The 21567-nt window shown below is 41.6% G+C and overlaps 1 protein-coding gene across 2 annotated transcripts in view; it reads right to left on the minus strand.

Moving 5' to 3' along the window:
- The window catches only part of SMG6 (SMG6 nonsense mediated mRNA decay factor), a 349120-nt gene that overhangs the window by 124248 nt on the left and 203305 nt on the right, over positions 1–21567 (minus strand). For both annotated transcript variants that reach the window (XM_069761370.1, XM_069761371.1), the window contains exon 13: positions 18953–19154. In XM_069761370.1, the coding sequence (XP_069617471.1) occupies positions 18953–19154 (202 nt within the window). The remainder of the gene's footprint in view (positions 1–18952; positions 19155–21567) is intronic.

Consider the following 21567-nt stretch of genomic DNA (forward strand, 5'->3'; position numbering starts at 1 on the left):
TACATAGTATTCTCCCAGGGTCTCCTAAAGATCATGTATCTGTGTTCACCATACAGAAAGCTCATCCATACATTCACACATTTTTTACATTTGATATAATTATATTCTAGAATTAGGAGGAGGGGGCCGTGGGGAGATTCTGCAGAGCAGGCAATTATAGGAAGATAAATTTCCTTCTTCAGGGATCTGTCAGGGCTGAAGCAGCTTCGCTCCACACTGAGGTGGAAGCTTGGGGTCATGCTTGGTTAACTTGAAACAATGCCATCACCTAAAGCTGCTGATCTTATCAGAGTGTCTCGCAGATTGCCGCAGATGTGCAGCGTGGCACTGGCCTCAAGTTTTGAAACCTGGACGGGTGCCAGCTACACAAACAAGACGCTTGGTAGGGGGGGAAAAAATATGAGGTTAAACTTATGGCAAATTAATACACTATTTATTTGCCAGTAGAGAAAGACCAAAACTGGCCGACGCATCACAAAGATGGTGCCTGAGTGTTTATGATGGAAACCGGCAGTTGCCAGCCCAAGCCTTCCCACACATTCCAGCCTCATCTCATCACACAACCTACCCCATGACTGAGGACTCCTCTTTGAAGTCAACTTGGTCTAGTTAGACATCAAGAAATGGTCTTCACCATAAAAAGCATCCACTAAGTAACAGGAAAGATAAATATCTTGGTACCACTAAGTAACAGTCACACAAGCACAGATCATAGCACAAATACACCTCACCTCATGTAATCATATCCCCATACACTCATAGCCCTAAAAATACCAAATCCATCAGTACCAATAATAGGGTCACAGATAATGCAATTCTTGCCTTGGCACCTGCCAACTTCAGAGTTCATTTTCTGTGATTTTTTATTCAGCCTCTGGATTTCTGTATCCTGGGTTTCTCCAGAATGGAGATTGAACACAGCGGTGAAGCTACTGTCCACTTAGGTATTAACATTCAAAGATGACTTATCCTGTGAGCTATAGTCTTCAGGAAACACAGATCGTAGTTAGTAGTAATGGAGGTTTGGTCCACACTTATGATGTGATCCTACATAGGTCATCAATATCAGATTAGTCTGGGGTCAGACATCCAGCACTACCACTGATCCGATGGTGGCCAGAAGTAAACATTCAACAGCGATAAATAGCGCAGCTCTGCACACTGTAGCAGCCGCTGTCGAGAATTAGAGATCAACTTTTAGTCTGTTGAATAGGAGATATTCTGAAGGGGCAGTAATCAATAGCATATGCTTGGAAAACTCCTTTAGAGGGACTTCCTGCACAGAAAGTTCAAAGTTCAACTGTTCGAAACAAGCACAGGTGCTCCATGCAACCCTGTCGTGGCCAAATATTTAAATGGAACCTTAAATAGAATATTTAGAATGCTGAATATGAGGGCGTACAGGTGCTGATCCTACTTCATATGGGAAAAACCAGGTGACAGGTTTTCCTATCTATTTTTCTTTCCATCGGCCCCCCTCCCCCCCCTTCTGATTGTCAATTTTGGCTTTATAGAGGCAGAGAAAGATTTAAAACTGGTAGGTAGGAACATGCATTGAACTGTTTGGCCACGCCAAGGGTGCATCAAACACAGAGTCCCTCTAAGTTTTGTCTGAAAGGTGGAAGTTTCACAGTTGGGTTGAAAATAGGGAATGTACAGGGAGAAGTGTCCAAGCAGGAGAGAAGAGTCCTCCCTTTGACTTCTTCCTACATATCTTGGTGATATTAACGGATCTCTCTCAGTTTGCATGTAATAATGAGCAGACATCTGATGTAATACTACTTCATATTTCTTTACTAGCAACGATTGATAGGTCTCCATCAGTATAAGTTGTGCTTTTTTTCTAGTTTGGATTCCAGGTAGAGTCACAACCTGGAGATGTCACCTAAAGGGAACGACACACAACACAGCAGATGAAAAAGGCAAACATTGTCCTTCTACTAAATAATTTGTTGGGACACAGCCATAGACACTGGCCATAAATGTCCACACCACAGGACGATGTATTGCCGATGTGGAACGGGTGACAGATCTTTCAGATTGTTCATGCGCTGGGTCAGTGCGTCAGTGAGGTCAGTGTGATATTGGGTATCTACAATGATCACTCCTTGCTCAATATGGATGGGGACCTTCGCTGGCCCAGAAACGTGGGGGAGTCACCACACTTTTAGCTGATCACAACTCAATCAACCATTAAATAAAAATCTGCAGATTTCCACCATATAAGGCACCCTAATAAGAGGACAAAATGAAAAGAGCATTTCCTAAACCGTGGAGAACCCCTTCATTCCATAAGAGAATTTTCTCTCAGTAACACTGGTATACGGCCAGCTGTAAAAATGGAAAATGTCCTGCCATCTATCACCGTGCTTCATACTGCAACCATACAGATGGAGAACAAATATTCGAGCCTCGGCTGTACGATATTTTCTAGCCCACAGCTCCCATCCCTCATCTTCACTCCTCACCACGCACCGCTTCCTTATTTGCTTCAATATACCTTCCATATCATCAGACCAGCTCATTTCCTCTCGGGGTAAATGTGACAATAGACATGACATCTTATTATATTAGCCTTCACATGACCTCTTGGCACACCCCAAATAGAACATTTTTCTGTGCCATCATTGTGTTTCCTCGCTGCATCCGCTACAATGCCCTGGGACACCCTGCTTTTCCTGTTTTGCACCATTAGAAACTAATATGTACCACGCATCAATGATCCAAACCTGGCATCAAGGACACTGTAGACGTGTCTGCTTATATTTATATACATGTATTTAGACTTTCTGATGAAAATCTTTATTTTCCTAATGATTTTCCCAGTTTTATCCAAACGATTTAATCAATTGGAAACTAAATGCAGTAACTGGTGGAAAATGGAAAAATACAATATAAAATATTTTATATTTAGATCTTTAATGAAAAAAAAAAAAAGGAATTGAATGATTTAAATGGAAGCGGTAACCTAAAAAAATTTCTTTTAGGCTATGTGCACACGTCAGGATTTTATGCGGAAATTTCCTGAGCAAAACTGGAGATTTTCTGCATAAAATCCGCACGCGTTTTTCTCGCGTTTTACTAGCTATTTTGTCACTTTATTTGCGCGGATTTTTCTCGTTTTTTTCCAGAGCTTCCCAATTCAATAACTGAGAAATCCGCAAAAAATCCGCAAAATTAATAAACATGCTGCGTATTTTTCCGCAAATGTTTTTTTTGCAGAAAAATACGCAACATATGCACAAAAATTGCAGAATTCATTGGAAATTATAGGATGTATAATGTATACATTTTTGCAGCGGAATACTGCCGAAAAAAACACGCAAAAAACACAAAAAATCCGAGAATAATCCGGAACGTGTGCACATAGCCTAAACCAGCAAATTTAAAGTAAATAAACTTTTGTACCCTGCTCACTTGAGGAGCAGCTACAGGGAGAAAATGAACTTCTATTCTACTTGCAGCTGCTCGTTTACAGTCATATGGGTGGAGTAGGACGCGCTTACAGTCACCGCTCACTGTATAGCGAGCACACTATAATCACTCACAAGCACATCCACTGACAGCCTGCTTTGCACCATGCGTCTAGTGCATGTGTGTAGAAAAGGCTGTAAATCAGTGCTGGGGAGTGATTACACCCGTGTTCACTGTATAGGGAGCGGTGACTATTAGTGTCCCAATACTGGAAGTGAGCGGTGGCAGGGATACTAAAGATTAATTTTTCTCCCAGTCACCAGGTTTCCACTGGTTTCATCGCCATTGACCTGTGGATAAACCCTATGCTCGTGGTCACTGGTTTCCATTAAGATTACTTAATATTCTTAATTTGTGGATTTCCTCTGGTATTTACTACTGGAAATGTAAGGTAAAAATTTACTAATGGTTGTTACATTTTCCTTATCAATATGTGTGCGGCAACAAATGCTGACATTGTCAGCACGGAATGCACAGTATAAGAAGATGCAAGGACACATCCTATTGATAAAAAAAGGCAACGCTCAGTCTATTCATACTTTTTCAGGAGAAATATCAGAACCACAGAGTACCAAAAAAGATGCTTAAAATTATTCTTTTAAAGGGAATCTGTCACCAGGTTTTCGCTACATAATCTGAGAACACCATGATATAGGGGAAGAGATTCTGATTATAGTGATGTGTCCCTTACTAGGTTGCGTTTTATCAGCAGATTATCACCAGAGCACAAAGTTCCTCATGCCTCCTAGTCCATCCACAGTGTACATAGAAAGCTGCCAATTAGTGGGGTGGGCAGGTTATACACAGCTCAACATCTTTTCTCGGTGCCGGCCAGAAGAGATCAGTTACGGAGCTGCTCTGTCTAAGGATAGTGGCCACAGCTGTGTACTGCATATACGCTCTATATTGATATGAATGGGGTGATGAACTCGGGATAGGTAATCAATGTTAAAGTAGTGGACAACCTCTAAGATTTTGCCTTAAGGCTGTGTGCACACGTAGCAGATTTTTCGTGTTTTTTTCACGGTTTCTCGCTATAAAAACGCTATAAAACCGCGGAAAAAACGCTCACATTAAGCACCCTATTTAATAGAATGCAATCCGCATTTTTTGTGCACATGCTGCATTTTTTTCCTGAGCGGATTCACATTCCAGAAAAAAACGCAGCATGTTCATTAAATTTGCGGAATCGCGGGGATTCCGCACACCTAGGAATGCATTGATCTGCTTACTTCCCGCATGGGGCTATGAAGTAAGCAGATCATGTGCGGTTGGTACCCAGGGTGGAGGAGAGGAGACTCTCCTCCAAACTGGGCACCATATAATTGTTAAAAAAAAAAGAATTAAAATAAAAAAAAAATTGTGATATACTCACCTCACCTGCACGCGGCCGCTTCCATTCCTGTAGATGGTGTGTTAAGGACCTGCGATGACGTCGCGGTCACATGACCGCGATGACGTCCCGGTCACGTGACCGCGACGTCATCGAAGGTCCTGCACACACACCATCTATAGGAACGGAAGCCGCTGAGGAGATCGGCTGTTTGCGGTAGGTGAGTATAACCATTTTTAATTTTTTTTTAATTGTTTTTAACATTCTATCTTTTATTATTGATGCTGCATAGGCTGCATCAATAGTAAAAAGTTGGTCACACTTGTCAAACACTGTTTGACAAGTGTGACCAACCTGTCAATCAGTTTTCCAAGCGATGCTACAGATTGCTTGGAAACCGCTAGCATTCTGCAAGCTAATTATGCTTGCTAAAACGCTAGTTTTCTGCGGGAATATGCATGCCAATTCCGCATGCGATATACCCGCGGCAGGAGGCGCAGAATTGACGCGGAAATTTCCGCGGCAATTCTGCAACGTGTGCACTTAGCCTAAATATATTTCAATACCTTATTTTGCGTCCTTCGCTCCCAAACACTATTCTGCAGTTATTTTTCAACGCCCAATTTATCCTCCCATAGTAGCTCCTTTGAACTGCTGCTCTGCAAGATCCATACACTATAGCCAAACAATCAAACTATTGGAATTCCCCTGTCTCAGTAAAGAGAGGGGAGCAGAGAGGCTCATACAAGGAAAGTCCCATACACAGAATGTTTGGAAATAGTGTTTGGATCTTGCTAAGCAGCAGTTCAAAGGAGCTACTAAAGGAGCTTCTAAAGAAGTTTAAACTGATCATTGACACAGCACTGCAGCATAGTGTTTAGTTGAGAAAGAAGCTTAATAAAAATTATTAATAACGCAAATTCATTACTTTGAAATGCCTTGAGGATAGTTAAATTAAAGCTTAGTTACCCTTTCATATGTAAATTAAAGATACACTGCAGGAAAAAGTGATATACTGTATTATGACGAGTAAAGAAGAAGGAAGGTGCAAGACTGAAAGAAAAGTGGGGGGAAAATCAGTTTTACTTATGTTAGTTTCAGCTGACAGTTATTTCTTCCAATTCCACCATATACACACAGCTGTACATGTGTCCTCAATGGCCAGCGGATGCTAATAAACTCCTTTGGCACAGATTATCCTCTGTGGGCAATACAAATGAGATACTTATCTGCAGAAAATTGACAAATCCAGCCAAATTCAAGGAGATATAAAACATACACAAGACATTAAACACTTTCAAGAAGCTACAGTCACAAGTTTCAAGTATTGTGTATGTTGTTGTCTGAACGCTGGGCATGTATGTCTGTCACTGCTTGCACTACTGCAAGAAACATAATTGTGGTCAAGTAAAAAATTGCGTGTTTTTTTTTTTAACCCATATTATATTCAATATGTAAAATAAGGGGCAGGTCAGTGAGGGATCAGTGATCTGTCAGAAGCCATACAGATGAATATGTAATCAGCGCACCACATGAAGACCCTCCCTCCACAGGCTTCCCGGGGCACGAGCCGAGCGTATCATTAACTCTAAACTACAAATACAGATTACACAACAACCACAAGAAGAATTTCATCACAAGGTGTTATTGTAATCAGTATAACGGTGCCGACCTGACAGTGTCTGTAGGCTACTGAGCACAATCCTGCTGACACAAGTTTTCAGTTAAACTGAACCAGTCATCAGGATTTTGCTAAGTAAACTGCAGACTGTCATGTTTCCGCTGTTATACTGATTAAAATGACACCTGACGTGATAAAATCCATCTTGTGGTTCTTGTGTAATCAGTGTAGTTTTCAGTTAAAGTGACACTGAGGCCGGCGTCACACTAGCGAATTTTACGGACGTATGAGCGCATAAAATACGTCCGTAAAACCCGCATTACACACGGCCCAATTATTCTCTATGCCCCTGCTCCTATCTGCCGTATTTTACTGATCCGTATTATACGGCTTTGTACGGCCGTAGAAAATCGCAGCATGCTGCGTTTGTCACCGTATTGCGCAAAAAAAAAAAATCGCCAATAAAAGTCTATGGAAGCCAGAAAAATACGGAATACACACAGACCAGCAGTGTGACTTGCGAGAAATACACAGCGGTGTTAGAGAGAAAAGCTGGCAATTCAGTGCGGTGCACAGTAAAATCACACTGACAGCTTACAGTAGAATAGGTAGAATAAATGTGTACACATAGTATAGGGGCGCATCACCGCGAATGAAGGTAAATATAGGTCATTGACCTACTTTACCTTCATTCCCCGGGGTTTTGCAGCCACGAGCACCGCTGCATTAGCAGAGCTCCTGGCTGTAAAATATTTTAACCCCTTCAGATGGATTTACATCGTGGGACGTTACAGATCTTCGGAAGGTATGTATATTGTTGGTTTATTATTTTTTCTTGGTTACAGAGCGAGGGTCTTCAGATGGATTGAGCTTAGAATAAAATATTACAACAACCTTTGTTTTTATTTCATTAAAATACTTTTAAATAATGTGTTTGTGTTTTTTTTAACCTTTTACTACTATTGGATTAATAATGGATAGGTGTCATAATTGACGCCTCTCCATTATTAATTTGGCTTAATGTCACCTTACAATAGCAAGGTGGCATTAACCCTTCATTACCCCATGTCCCACCGCTACACGGGAATGGGAAGAGAGTGGCCAAGTGCCAGAATAGGCGCATCTTCCAGATGTGCCTTTTCTGGGGTGGCTGGGGGCAGATGTTTTTAGCCGGGGGGGGGGGGGGGGGGGGGGGCAATAACCATGGACCCTCTCCAGGCTATTAATATCTGCCCTCATTCACTGGCTTTGCTACTCTGGCGTAGAAAATTGCGCGGGAGCCCACGCCAATTTTTTCTGCCATTTAACCCTTTAATTTAATAGTTAGAACAGCCAAATTTTGCACATACACACTACTAACATTAGTAGTGTGGAATATGCAAAAAAAAAATGGTGATATGAGATGGTTTACTGTATGTAAACCATGTCTCATATCATGTCGGGTTTAGAAAGGAGATAGCAGAAGCCGGCAATTGAATTACTGGCTTTAAAGCCATCTCGCGCTGTATGAAATATTAATATATATATACATATATGTGTCTACTGACATATATATACAGGTCCTTCTCAAAAAATTAGCATATAGTGTTAAATTTCATTATTTACCATAATGTAATGATTACAATTAAACTTTCATATATTATAGATTCATTATCCGCCAACTGAAATTTGTCAGGTCTTTTATTGTTTTAATACTGATGATTTTGGCATACAACTCCTGATAACCCAAAAAACCTGTCTCAAATTAGCATATCAAGAAAAGGTTCTCTAAACGACCTATTACCCTAATCTTCTGAATCAACTAATTAACTCTAAACACATGCAAAAGATACCTGAGGCTTTTATAAACTCCCTGCCTGGTTCATTACTCAAAACCCCCATCATGGGTAAGACTAGCGACCTGACAGATGTCAAGAAGGCCATCATTGACACCCTCAAGCAAGAGGGTAAGACCCAGAAAGAAATTTCTCAACAAATAGGCTGTTCCCAGAGTGCTGTATCAAGGCACCTCAATGGTAAGTCTGTTGGAAGGAAACAATGTGGCAGAAAACGCTGTACAACGAGAAGAGGAGACCGGACCCTGAGGAAGATTGTGGAGAAGGACCGATTCCAGACCTTGGGGAACCTGAGGAAGCAGTGGACTGAGTCTGGTGTGGAAACATCCAGAGCCACCGTGCACAGGCGTGTGCAGGAAATGGGCTACAGGTGCCGCATTCCCCAGGTAAAGCCACTTTTGAACCATAAACAGCGGCAGAGGCGCCTGACCTGGGCTACAGAGAAGCAGCACTGGACTGTTGCTAAGTGGTCCCAAGTACTTTTTTCTGATGAAAGCAAATTTTGCATGTCATTCGGAAATCAAGGTGCCAGAGTCTGGAGGAAGACTGGGGAGAAGGAAATGCCAAAATGCCTGAAGTCCAGTGTCAAGTACCCACAGTCAGTGATGGTGTGGGGTGCCATGTCAGCTGCTGGTGTTGGTCCACTGTGTTTCATCAAGGGCAGGGTCAATGCAGCTAGCTATCAGGAGATTTTGGAGCACTTCATGCTTCCATCGGCTGAAATGCTTTATGGAGATGAAGATTTCATTTTTCAGCACGACCTGGCACCTGCTCACAGTGCCAAAACCACTGGTAAATGGTTTACTGACCATGGTATTACTGTGCTCAATTGGCCTGCCAACTCTCCTGACCTGAACCCCATAGAGAATCTGTGGGATATTGTGAAGAGAAAGTTGAGAGACGCAAGACCCAACACTCTGGATGAGCTTAAGGCCGCTATTGAAGCATCCTGGGCCTCCATAACATCTCAGCAGTGTCACAGGCTGATTGCCTCCATGCCACGCCGCATTGAAGCAGTCATTTCTGCCAAAGGATTCCCGACCAAGTATTGAGTGCATAACTGAACATTATTATTTGATGGTTTTTTTTGTTTGTTATTAAAAAACACTTTTATTTGATTGGATGGGTGAAATATGCTAATTTATTGAGACAGGTTTTTTGGGTTATCAGGAGTTGTATGCCAAAATCATCAGTATTAAAACAATAAAAGACCTGACAAATTTCAGTTGGTGGATAATGAATCTATAATATATGAACGTTTAATTGTAATCATTACATTATGGTAAATACTGAAATTTAACACTATATGCTAATTTTTTGAGAAGGACTTGTGTATATATATATATATATATATATATATATATATATATATATATATATATATATATATGTGTGTCAGTAGACAGTATATATGTTTTGTTTTTACACATGGATCCCTTGTATAGCCGTATGTTGGTTTTGCAAGCCTGCGAGAAAAACACGCAGTACGGATGCCATACGGATTACATACGGAGGATGCCATGCTCAAAATACGCTGACACACCCTGCCTACGGAGGAGCTACGGACCACTATTTTGGGGACTTTTCAGCGTATTATGGCCGTAATATACGGACCGTATTGTCTGACGCCGAGTGTGACGCCGGCCTAACACTGATTACACAAGAACTACAAGATGAATTTCATCACCCCAAGTATCATTTTAATCAATATAACAGCAGCAACCTGACAGTTTCTGTAGTTTACAAAATCCTGGTGACATGTTCACTTTAACCTCTTGGTGAATTGTGGTGTGCATGTATAGAGTAAGTATGTCATTAATACCCATAGATGCGGATATCGGCTGCATTTCACAGCCAATGCTCACAAAAGTCAACCTGTGCCTGGGCACCATTGTAGATTGGCAGTAATACAATATACCGCAATACTATAGTATTGCTGTGTATTGTATAAAACAGGGGTGGGGAATCTTTTTTCTACCATTTGGATATTTATACCATCCCTCGGGGGCCGTACAAACTCCGCCCACAAAGTACATCCCGACTCTGGCAGGACGTAATCTTTCATTGCATGCCCTTCAGTGGTCAGTAGTGAACACTGTATGTGTGTGTGCTAACAGAGCAAGAAGAAAATAATGAGCTGGTTGTAATCAAAATACACCTCCCTGTCCAAGAATGCGGACCCTGAGAATCTGCCCGGGGGCCTGATAAAAGGTCATCGAGGGCCGTAAATGGCCCGGGGGCTTGAGGTGCCTCACCCCTGTTATAAAAGATAAACCTATCGGAAGCTCATGTCGCCTGAAAGGAGTAAGAAATCATTTAAAAAAACAAAAATAATAACTACACATGTAAAATCCAAGAAATAAAAGTTTAAAATAGTCCCCCTTCTCCAGTAATGGAAATGTCAAAACCTTAAAAATAATTACAAAAATATATTTTGGTCTATCCATGTGAATAATTTTCCACAATAATAAAAAATATTTTTTTTTTTAATCCATTATAGTGATTGCCGAAACAGAGAAAACTCATGGCAGATTTGCTGTGTTTTTTTTCTTTTTAGTCTTCATTCAGTTCCCTGCGATATGCACACTCGCGGGCAGAGCCCATCTAGCTGGGTGCGGCCTCGCTCTATACACTTGTATGGAGTGAGGCCTCACCCACTACACGGGTTCTTCCCGGGAGCGTGCATATTCAAAATATATCACCCTGTTTCCGGCTCAGAGACCAGCGACTCCCCGCAGCACCCAGTGCATGTACTGGGGGGGCTTCATAAGTCTGCAGTTACACAGAGTGACTGCAAACTTATCATTTTAGACCGGACAACCCCTTAAACATAATTAATCACCATATTGGCCATTATCTTAAAATGCCCGTGTGTGGTTAGATTTTATGGATCTGGTACTTGCATCAATCTGAGGCACAGACCCAACAAATGCTTGAAAAGTGGAAAAGGATTATCTGGCTGGTAGAATGCTGGTCACAGCATGGAGCAAAAGTGGTTTGCATTGGCTACAAAGTGACAGGAGACCATAGGAGAGCAGGAATACGATTACTGGAGCTGACTAAACGTCTTCATTCTAAAATGTTTCATCAGCAAACATCAAAGTCAGTGCTCTAAAGTTTCCCTGCCTAATAAAGGAGCGATGCCTTTGAGTCTGGGCCGGTAATGAGGGTGCTGAGAAGAGGGCCTGGTGTTGGCAAGCCGCGTTGTTTGTGGTCGGTAACAGATTGAGACCGGCTTCTGCCAGTGTAAGAAGAGCTGACCTAAGAGTCCATGCTGAATCCTAAAACCCAGGAGCATTACAGGAGGGCTCGGACCACAATTACACATTTATTTGCGCACCCAGCACACAAATGAATGATGACATATGACTACAATGGAGAACTAGTGTGGCACCTTTTAGTATCACCTCTGTCAGGGCGTGAGGCAGAACTGATAATTGTATGCGCACAGCAGCCAGAGCTTCCATATACTGCCTCTTATTCAGCACAGACAGTACAGCATCCCTGGCAATGGCTGAGGGCAACCCTGCAGGCGTCCTACAAGAAGAGGCAAAGACGCTTTGCACCTGGCTGAGAAAGCGACTGTACATTGGAAGGCTGCCAGCACAAACTGGCAGCGCACCAGCGACAGCGGACATTAATAAGGGAAGCTGTCATTCAGACGGCTTCTGTCATGCCCCAAGGCCGGGAATTACCTGTAAACTTCTCTCCTCTAGATTTCTCATCTATGCAGATAAGGAAAACTTGTTCCTCGAAGATCTTACAAAGATTGTTGCCAACATGCAAAGCTCAAGAAAAAAATCCCGTGCCCAGTCACCAACTCCGCTCACTCAATAGTTTGGGTCAAACCTAAAGCACACCTGTCCTTTAATGCAAAACCTTCAGGGTTTGGCTGCCCATACACCCCAAAAGATATGCTGCTTTTCATGCACATAGCAGTCTAGCATATCCATTTTCTGTAACATGCTATACACTATGGTTAAGTGGGTGGAGCTTCATCATCCTGCCAGTACCATAAGTAAAGGAACATACTTTCTCTTACTTCCCAGCATGCTCTGCTTCCTACCGTTGTTTAGAGTCTTGTCTGCACTAAACTGAAAACCCATCGCCCTGTTATCCCTGTATGAGACAAGGATGCACTCCCACATCATGCAATCCATCATTGCATCTCTGCTATTAGAGATGGATTACACTTGACAACAGGCAGTGAACAGCAAGTTAGAGAGAACAGAGGCATCTACTTACAGTCTGGAGTGATTTTGTTTTGGTTGTCATCCACTGAATCTATATTGGTATGGCATGATTGGCCGAACACCACTACATTACTTTATTCAGCCATCTACCAGTATAGTCTGGCATGCTGATGGTTAGGCCTAGGTCAGTTGCATTCAGGCCGTTGCTTAGCTTATTTGTGTGACAGTATTAAAACTTGAATAATATATATATAAAATAAAGAAACCTAATATACAAAGTACAACGATTAAAGCATTTTTTGTTGTTTCCTGTACTACAGATTGAAACAGATTACGTCTTCAGAACATTGGATATCTGAGAAATCTGCTGCACGTCTACCAAGATAAGGTCTGCAACCGTTTACCGTGATTACAGAACATCTGCACAATGACCTCTTACAATATTGTTTTGGATAAATATTAAAAGTATCATACAGCTCCCATTATTTCGTTTTGCCAAACAGAATATATTTGACAGAGGAATGATGAGCCACCACTGTAAAATATGCGGTGTTTATCGGAGGCCCCTTAGGACTGCATTTGCTTGCAAGGTGAGATTACCACAGGTGCTGATTCCAGCAGGTTAAAAGGAGGAAAGCAGGGAGGTGGGTGCAGAGTGGTCTCTGTTGGAACTTGTCAGAATAAGAACGCTGAAGAAGAATCTCCAGAGCTGGATCTGATGGATGCACGGGCCGAGCCCCAGCCGGCGGTTGTGACAGAGGCTGATAGCGCTGTGCTCTCAGGCCTACTACACATTCCACTTCACACTCCTCCGCTGTCATCTGTGGCTTCTCCTCAAGCGTTCTACAGGGCTCATGTGGCTTCAAGCAGCCTCGCACCTGCACAGACAGGTCCTTATTTCCTAAGGGAAGAGTGGGTACGATAAAGGAATCAGACATCAAAATGTACCGATTCACTCCGTACAGTAACTCATCTGGAAACCACATACCAATATTGGCTGCTGCTCAAATAAGCTGTCGGCGGACCAGCCCGTCACGTCTAAGGGCTTCATATTAATTGAAATAATTATTGTGGCCAAAAAATTACTAAGAGAATGAGACAACAGAGAGTATTGTACAGAAAGTTGTCTATTGTATCATCGCTAAGTGTCTTACCTATTAGAGATCAACAGATTAATGAACCCACTAATTCCATCCTCTGAGGACGCATCAACATTATACACATGTATAAAGGATTTTCTAGGAATACGTTTTTATGCTATGGGCTTTGCATTAGATGGAAATAATAAACTCAACATTACTCACCTTCCCCAGCTCTAGCGACGCCACTCCACCGCTGCTTCAGACTTTGCTGACAGCCTGCAGCGGTGATGCCGAGGGAGACTCAGTTGTGATCCTGAATTAGAGACTGCTGAGCCCAGTGATTGACTGCAGCGGTCACATGCGCTATAGGCATGACATCAAGGGAGTATATAGTATGTACTAGAGTATAAGCCTAGGCACCTAATTTTGTCTTGAAAAACTGGGAAAACCTATTGACTTGAGTATAAGCCGGAAATGCATTGTTCCCTTATCCTCATCCTTGTCTGCATGGCTCCTTATTCCCATCCTTGTCTACATGGTTTCTCATCTCTATCCTTGCATGCGTGGCCCCCATGAGAAAAGCATTAAAAAAAAACCCAAAACAAAACATCCTACTTACCTTCCCTGCGTGCCCTTGCAGTATCTCGTTATGGTGCCAACAGCTCCTACGGCCGAGTGATCACGTGTCCCAGCTCATTGAGGTAATGAATATTCATCTCTCTCCACACCTATGGGAGTGGAGAGAGGCGAATATTCATTACCTTAATGGGCAGGCACCCGTGATAGCCCGGCAGCTGCTTTGAGGCCGGCGACTGCGGATGACACGGTGCATGCGCTCTAAGATAAATGAATGTTCACTGCAAGTGCAGTGAATATTCATTTCTTTTTAGCAGGGGGCACAGGCTTCTGCCTCCTGCTGATCCGCCGCTCCCCCTCCCTCGCCATCTTCTGGGACAATGACTTGTGTTTAAGTCAAGGGGGGCATTTTCAGCACAAAAAAAATGTGTTGAAAATCTTGGCTTTAACACGAGAATATACATTATTTTTTTTTTATATTGACGTGCTGTATGAATCTTGTTTTATAGTAGAAATATTTTTTCTGCTCTTCGGGAGTATTTAAAATTGACTCTCACTTGCATAATTACCCTTACATATGTAGAGAAAGTACATTTTTCACTTTTTTTTTTTTTTTAGAAATCTTTTATAGTGTTCAAGTTTTAAATCTTCATTATGGACATAGACGTGTGGTTTTTAAGGCATAACAATTGTTTGAAATATTTCATAAATCAATAGTACACGTGGAAATAAAAAAAAAACAAAGTTGTAAATATAATTTTTTAGAGAAATCCTCTTCTTTCACTCCCTGGACTGATCATTCATACTCAGAATTCTCATATAATAGGTAAAATCTATCTAAGTGAATACATATTTTCCCATTACGGAGACAGTTAGTGCTTATAGCGTTTTATTGAAGTTGTAGTTGAATGTCTGCCTGCCTCTTGCTTCCGCCTCCATGCCTCTGTCACTAATGTGGAAATCTATTATATTGCTTACATACTATATAGATTTTATCTGTGAATTGATCAATATAAGAGGAAAATGAAGCAGATTTCTCAGAAAAGATATATCACAAAGTTGCTTATTTTCATGTGTACTATTGAGAAAATAATAATTATAATAAAAGAATGGTTACTTTTTAAGTATCCAAAACAGAGTTTTGTTTTTTACAAGATACATTGTATCATTGTTTGCAGAGTTTTTTAAAAATTACGTTACAGACTTCTTAAATTCCATTAAGATTTTACTGTTTTAAATATTTTTTATTACCGTAACTAAAATTATATCATGTCTCTGCTGTTGAGCAGCAGAGAGACATGGAGCCGAGGAAAGCACGCCGAAGTCACCCTGTTAGCACAAGAGTACGCTCGGATAACACCTTAGTCAAGGATGTTCGCTCATCACTAATAAGCACACTTTATCCCTAGATAAATAGGTATCCCTGAGGGCTGACCTCACCCAGTTAATGGCTGTGTCATTGGAGAAGTTGGTGACCCAATCAAATGGGTAGCCTTCATAATAACAATTAATTGCTAACAACATAAAGTCATCTTCACCATTTGGTGGAAGTCTTACTCTTCTCAGATACCCTCTATACAGAAAATCACTGCAACCAGAGGGTATTACAATAATTGCAATGAATGAGATTTGGACCATTTCCGTTTTGAAAGGAACTCCAGCATTTTTGGGAGCTTGACCAGGTTTTCTTCTGTTTGGTTGCATTTTACCTAATACAAGAATCAGGCGAGAAGCGCGGTTATAGACATTTGCTCCAATCTCCGTGCTAATTAAAACAGATTATGCACGGTGCACATTTAAAAACAATCTACAGCAAATGGCCTAAGGGGTGCAACTTCTGCTGAAAAAAAGGCAATGAGAGCCAAAGGACAAAGCTAGAATGGATGCCATGGCTTCTGCTCTTGCAAACCGTCCCCATTGCTCACGCATGTAACATACTGGCAGAAGATTTTTGCTTGTGCGGAACTAACCCAGTTTCAAGACTTTAGCTCAGTATAAGCTAATTTGGTTTGTTACATAAAAGAATTCCAAGGGATTATATTGGTGAAGAAATAACAATGAATTAGTACCAAGATGTATAGTACAACCGAATATATTACAGTACCGATGGAAGAATATCATGCGCACTTTGCCCTCTGGCATTTCCCCCGATTCTTCCCTCCTTTTGCTTTTAGGAAGTAGTGTCTCACCCCATAAGCTGAGGTATTAATCACACAACGTCTGGTTTTAATCCACACGCTCCCAGTCCTGAATGGATGGTTATCTGGGGAAAGAGTATTCCCCTTAATCTCACTCCACAGCCAAGAAAAGTTGAAAATGAAAAAAACAGATTGGAGCAGCAGTTGAGCAGTTTGCTCGGTCAGACGCTGCCTCGGGGAGATCCTTCTGCAGCTTTGCTCCTTTTCTTTTTTTTCTCAAAACAAAATATTGACTTTAACAAGCGAGTATTAGGCTTAGCTACAATACAACACAACGCTGCTCCGGAGAAAAAGGAAAAAAAATACAGCCTAGTGATACTTCCACATTAACCCCGGTGACAGAAAACGGAGATATGAAACCAGATCTATTGAGGTCTCCAGATGCAGCCCACAATCCTGATGATGTCACTGAATTCTCCAATGCACCTAGAAAGGCTGGAAATCAGCAAATTACACATTAGGGTTGTCTGATAACTTTATAAGGGCTCGGTCACACCACCATATCATCGGTCCGAATGGACCACACTCGGACCAGTGTTAGTCTATGGTGATGCACATGTCCGATTTTTTCCGAGTTTGATCAGCTATCTGGATCGCACTCATCCGTCCGTGGAACGAGTCCGTGGAAATCATCTGACTGCACTCGGATGACATGCGAGTATGGTCCTATTGCCGTACACAAACAGTGGAGAAGACGGAGAATTTTTTTCTCTATCTTCTCATCCGAGAGAATCAATGGCCGGGTGACTCTTGCCTAAAAAAGATCACCTGACCTGAAAAATGACGCTGATTGATTTCTGGAAACGTTTTACCATGCTTGTAAAATAAGAAGCAGCTGATTTGCTTCATTTTCCGCCCTACACCAAACCAGGGAGCCTGAAGATAACGTCGGAACTTGCCCACAATCTTTCAACTTTATAATTACAGCGTTACCTCCCATACTTCCATCTAGTATTGATTCCCAGTTCATCTGCCAAGTTTCACAGCAATTAAGGTTACTCTGAATTACTAAACTTCTTAGAAGTCTGGCATAATTTTCATGGGAATTAAAACCCTTCTGTTTTTTGCTGCCCAGGTAAAACCTCTTTTGTTCACTTTAAACTACTACTGTTAATTAAATTATAGGAAGCTCCAAAAAATCCTTCACGTGATCTGACATATTTCCAGGAACTTCCAGAAGTACATTTAAGTCTAAATATATCCCCTCAATACACATTACGTAGCTGTTCGGCTGGCAGCTATCGTCCTCATTTCTCCCATACATAGAAGACCTCTCTGGTGGTGGGCTTGGAGAACAAAAGGATCAGTAATATGAAACTGGACGTGGCAAATCGTTCTGTCCCTCAACATCATATACTGAGGGACAGTCAAGAGACCCCATTAATGTTCAACCACCAGCCAAACTCATCGATATCTGTGGGTTAAGCCTAAGACTAATGTATATGGGGGTCTTTAATGTATTAGGAAATATAGGGCTTGAGCACAGTACAGCACTGAATACACGGTATATGGCGGCCATACCGCTGTCTTGTACGAAGCTGCCTATCCCGTGTGTCCCTACTGGCTCGTTCGGGTGCCCTATGTCATGAGATATTCTCCTGAATAAGCAAAGCTTGAATGGAAGAATAATCCGATAGCTGAATGGTTTTTCGTTGGATACGCACCTCTGTGGTAGCCCTATTATGGCTTTGCACAAAATGGGGGTCCTAATACACCCATGTGAAAGACGCTTTGGGCTTACCGTTCCAATAAATACCATAAATTGTACTACAGATAGGAAGACGCTTTATATTAATTTCCTAGCCCTGAGCTACGGTCAGTCCTTCTTGAAAGGTGCAGAGAGAGTTCACATGTGTAAATGTAATAAGGCTTAGCATGTGCTGAGAGACGCTATTTTCTACAAAGACCTGATGGGTTCGCTCACCCCAAAATGTGTTTATCTTAACAGAAAACAGTCCATGCCAGCCCAGTCGGGCCAGTGATTACTGATCGCGCCAGCAAAGCAACCGTTTTAGTCAGCGCCGACACATAAGGGAATAAATGGATTTTTTTTATAAGGGAAAAAAAAAAAAAAAAGAGTTCACATACAGTTTCTACTTCTCTCTAGTCAGCTATTTATCACTTTCCTCTTAGAAAAAAAAAATAAAAAAAGGACAAAAAAAAGAGCCCTGGCAGATATCCTGGATGAGAGTTCTGTGGTGGATGAAGAGGGTGAGCGGAGGGGAGGGGGGTATGCATGATGCAAACCATTTGGAGCTAAGTGAGAACGCTGCCAATACAAGCTGCTCGTGAGGAAGTGATGGGACGTTCAGCGAGCCAGAGCGCGGACACAGCTTGAGACTGTATAGCAGCACTTAAGCCCCACATACATACAGCACAACATACATGTCAGAGAGCTATGCACTATAAAAAGCATACACGATGCCCAAAGGAAACCACTGACCTTTTTACTTATGACATAGAGCTGGAAGTCAGCAGTGAAAAGGTCAATATTTTCCCTTAGCGCTCTCAATCAGCGACGACTTCACCGTATTCATTACTCAGAGTAAACTTCCCGAGATTTAATGGGATGAGGCACAAGATGAGCTTTAAGGATGCCATACGGGAAAAGAGAGGACAGCCAACTTGTTCTTCACTGACCTTGTCCGAGGTTTTCTCTACGTAACACGGATCTTGAGGAGCAGCGAGAAGAGGAACAAATCCAGAGAGAAGTCTGTCTTCTTCCAGGATCAGGAGAGAGAGGTCGTCATCGGGGTCCTTATAAAGTGGGACTTCGGACTGGTTCACGTTGGTCAATGTGTTACAGAAGTCCGCCAACACCATCCACACATCGAGGGCTGACCTGTGAAAGACATAAGCAAATAAAAAACACTATGAATTCTAAATACAATACAGTGACATTCCTTTAACGCAGATCCTGACAATTTAGAAACTCTTAAAATCCAACACTGGTTCCCAGTAAAGAAAAATGCAGAAACAATTGGAGCTTGATCAAGAATCCTGTTTTATATAATGATTCAGGATATTTTACTTAACAGAAGACTTGGCTGCAGGCACTCATCATGGAGGCTGGAAAGAAGAGGTTATATGGATCTTTGCCCCAAATTCATACTTTTTTGCAAGTGAAGAGTTATTCCTATCATTGCAGGTTAGCACTTACAGTAAATACAGGGTTTAACCACTAAGGCTACGTTCACATTTGCGTTGTTGGGCGTTGCATCGGCGACGCAACGCACAACGCATGCAAAACGCATGCAAAAACGCATTGTTTTGTGACGCATGCGTCCATTTTTGGCTTGATTTTGGATGCAAAAAAAATGCAACATGCAGCATCCTCTGCGCCCTGACGCTTGTGCCAAAAATGACGCAGGCGTCACAAAACGCAAGACAACGCATGTCCATGCGCCCCCATGTTAAATATAGGGGCGAATGACGCATGCGTCGCCGCGGTTGCGCCCGACGCAATGCAAATGTGAACGTAGCCTAAGATCCCACTAATCCCACGAAACAGGCCTCTGAAATGCTCTGCAGGAATGGAGTGGTGGCCGAGTATGTGCGCCTACACTCCATTTTAAAGCCAGATTTTCGGGATCTTTGGGCGTCCCACAGATGATGGATAGGGGATGACTCGAAAGGCTTGGACTAACCGTTTAAAAGCACTTTTTTTTTTTTTTTACTTTTAGGGCAAGTCTAAAGGAAAAGCTAGAAACATGGCAACAGTTTTCAGACTTATGCAAACGCAGGCAATGTGAATTATGGGGCAAGAAGGCAAACTGTCCCCACCGATCATAATCATTAGGATATGTGCCCACGTTCAGGATTTTTTGCTTTTTGTTCCGCATTTTTTCGCTATAAAAATGCGATAAAAACGCATACATATGCATCCTATCACTTAGAATGCATTCTGCAATTTTTGTGCACATGATGCGTTTTTTTCCACAAAAAAAACCGCATTGCGGTAAAAAAAAGCAGCATGTTCATTAATTTTGCGGATTTTTCGCATTTTCCCCGCTATTTAATGCATTGGGAAAAAACGCGCAAAAAACGCACAAAAAACGTGCAAAGAAAGGCATGCAGATTTCTGGCAGAAATGTCCGGTTTTTGTCAGGAAATTTCTGCAAGAAATCCTGACGTGTGCACACAGCCTAACAGGCAAATCAGATGAGAAAGAAAATGTTTCCAATATCCATGGGGCTCAATTCATCTGGAACAAAGCAAAGAATGCCCTGCTGGACTTTAGTGGGCCCGGTATAAGTTGTTATAGCCTATTTTTGTAGTAAAGTACATTATTCCAATGAAAGGTTAAATAAATAAATTAAAAAACAGACACTGCAGTACACAGATTTATATAATGGGAGCCTAGTTGCAAAGTAGCCAACTGTATATCTAAGTAGCCACCGTCTATTGGAGGTATGTATTGGGAGATCTTTCCAATGTGGTCACAAAGGTGAAACGTTCACATGACAGACTTTTCAGTCTTGTCACAATTTAATCCTCAAAAATACTAAGAGGAACATTTTTAAATCCATTAAAAACAGTTTTGGTTATAAATAAATTACATTTTCATCTATAATAGCGCCCCCTACTGTTCCTCCCCTGGCTGGAACGTTGGTCCACTGAGAGTGGTGGCTGCACATGCTCAGTAGCTTCATTGCTAGCCCCCGCTCAGGGTGCGTAGCAGGGTGGATAAAAATCAATTTTATTTTTTTTTTTTAAATCGGATTTTTTTTTTATTTAAATCGGATTTTTTTTAATTTAAATCGGATTGTTTTGATTTAAATCGGATTTTTTTCAATAAACTGCTTTTTGAGGAAAATATTTTACCATCCAAAGGTTCTTCCATCATGAGATAAAGCTGAGTTGTTTAACTCAGTAGAATAAAGGCTGTATACAGTTAGGGCCAGAAATATTTGGACAGTGACACAATTTTCGCGAGTTGGGCTCTGCATGCCACCACATTGGATTTGAAATGAAACCTCTACAACAGAATTCAAGTGCAGATTGTAACGTTTCATTTGAAGGGTTGAACAAAAATATCTGATAGAAAATGTAGGAATTGTACACATTTCTTTACAAACACTCCACATTTTAGGAGGTCAAAAGTAATTGGACAAATAAACATAACCCAAACAAAATATTTTTATTTTCAATATTTTGTTGCAAATCCTTTGGAGGCAATCACTGCCTTAAGTCTGGAACCCATGGACATCACCAAACGCTGGGTTTCCTTCTTCTTAATGCTTTGCCAGGCCTCT

The sequence above is a fragment of the Ranitomeya imitator genome, chromosome 3 (genome assembly GCF_032444005.1).
Source record: "Ranitomeya imitator isolate aRanImi1 chromosome 3, aRanImi1.pri, whole genome shotgun sequence".
Lineage (NCBI taxonomy): Eukaryota > Metazoa > Chordata > Amphibia > Anura > Dendrobatidae > Ranitomeya > Ranitomeya imitator.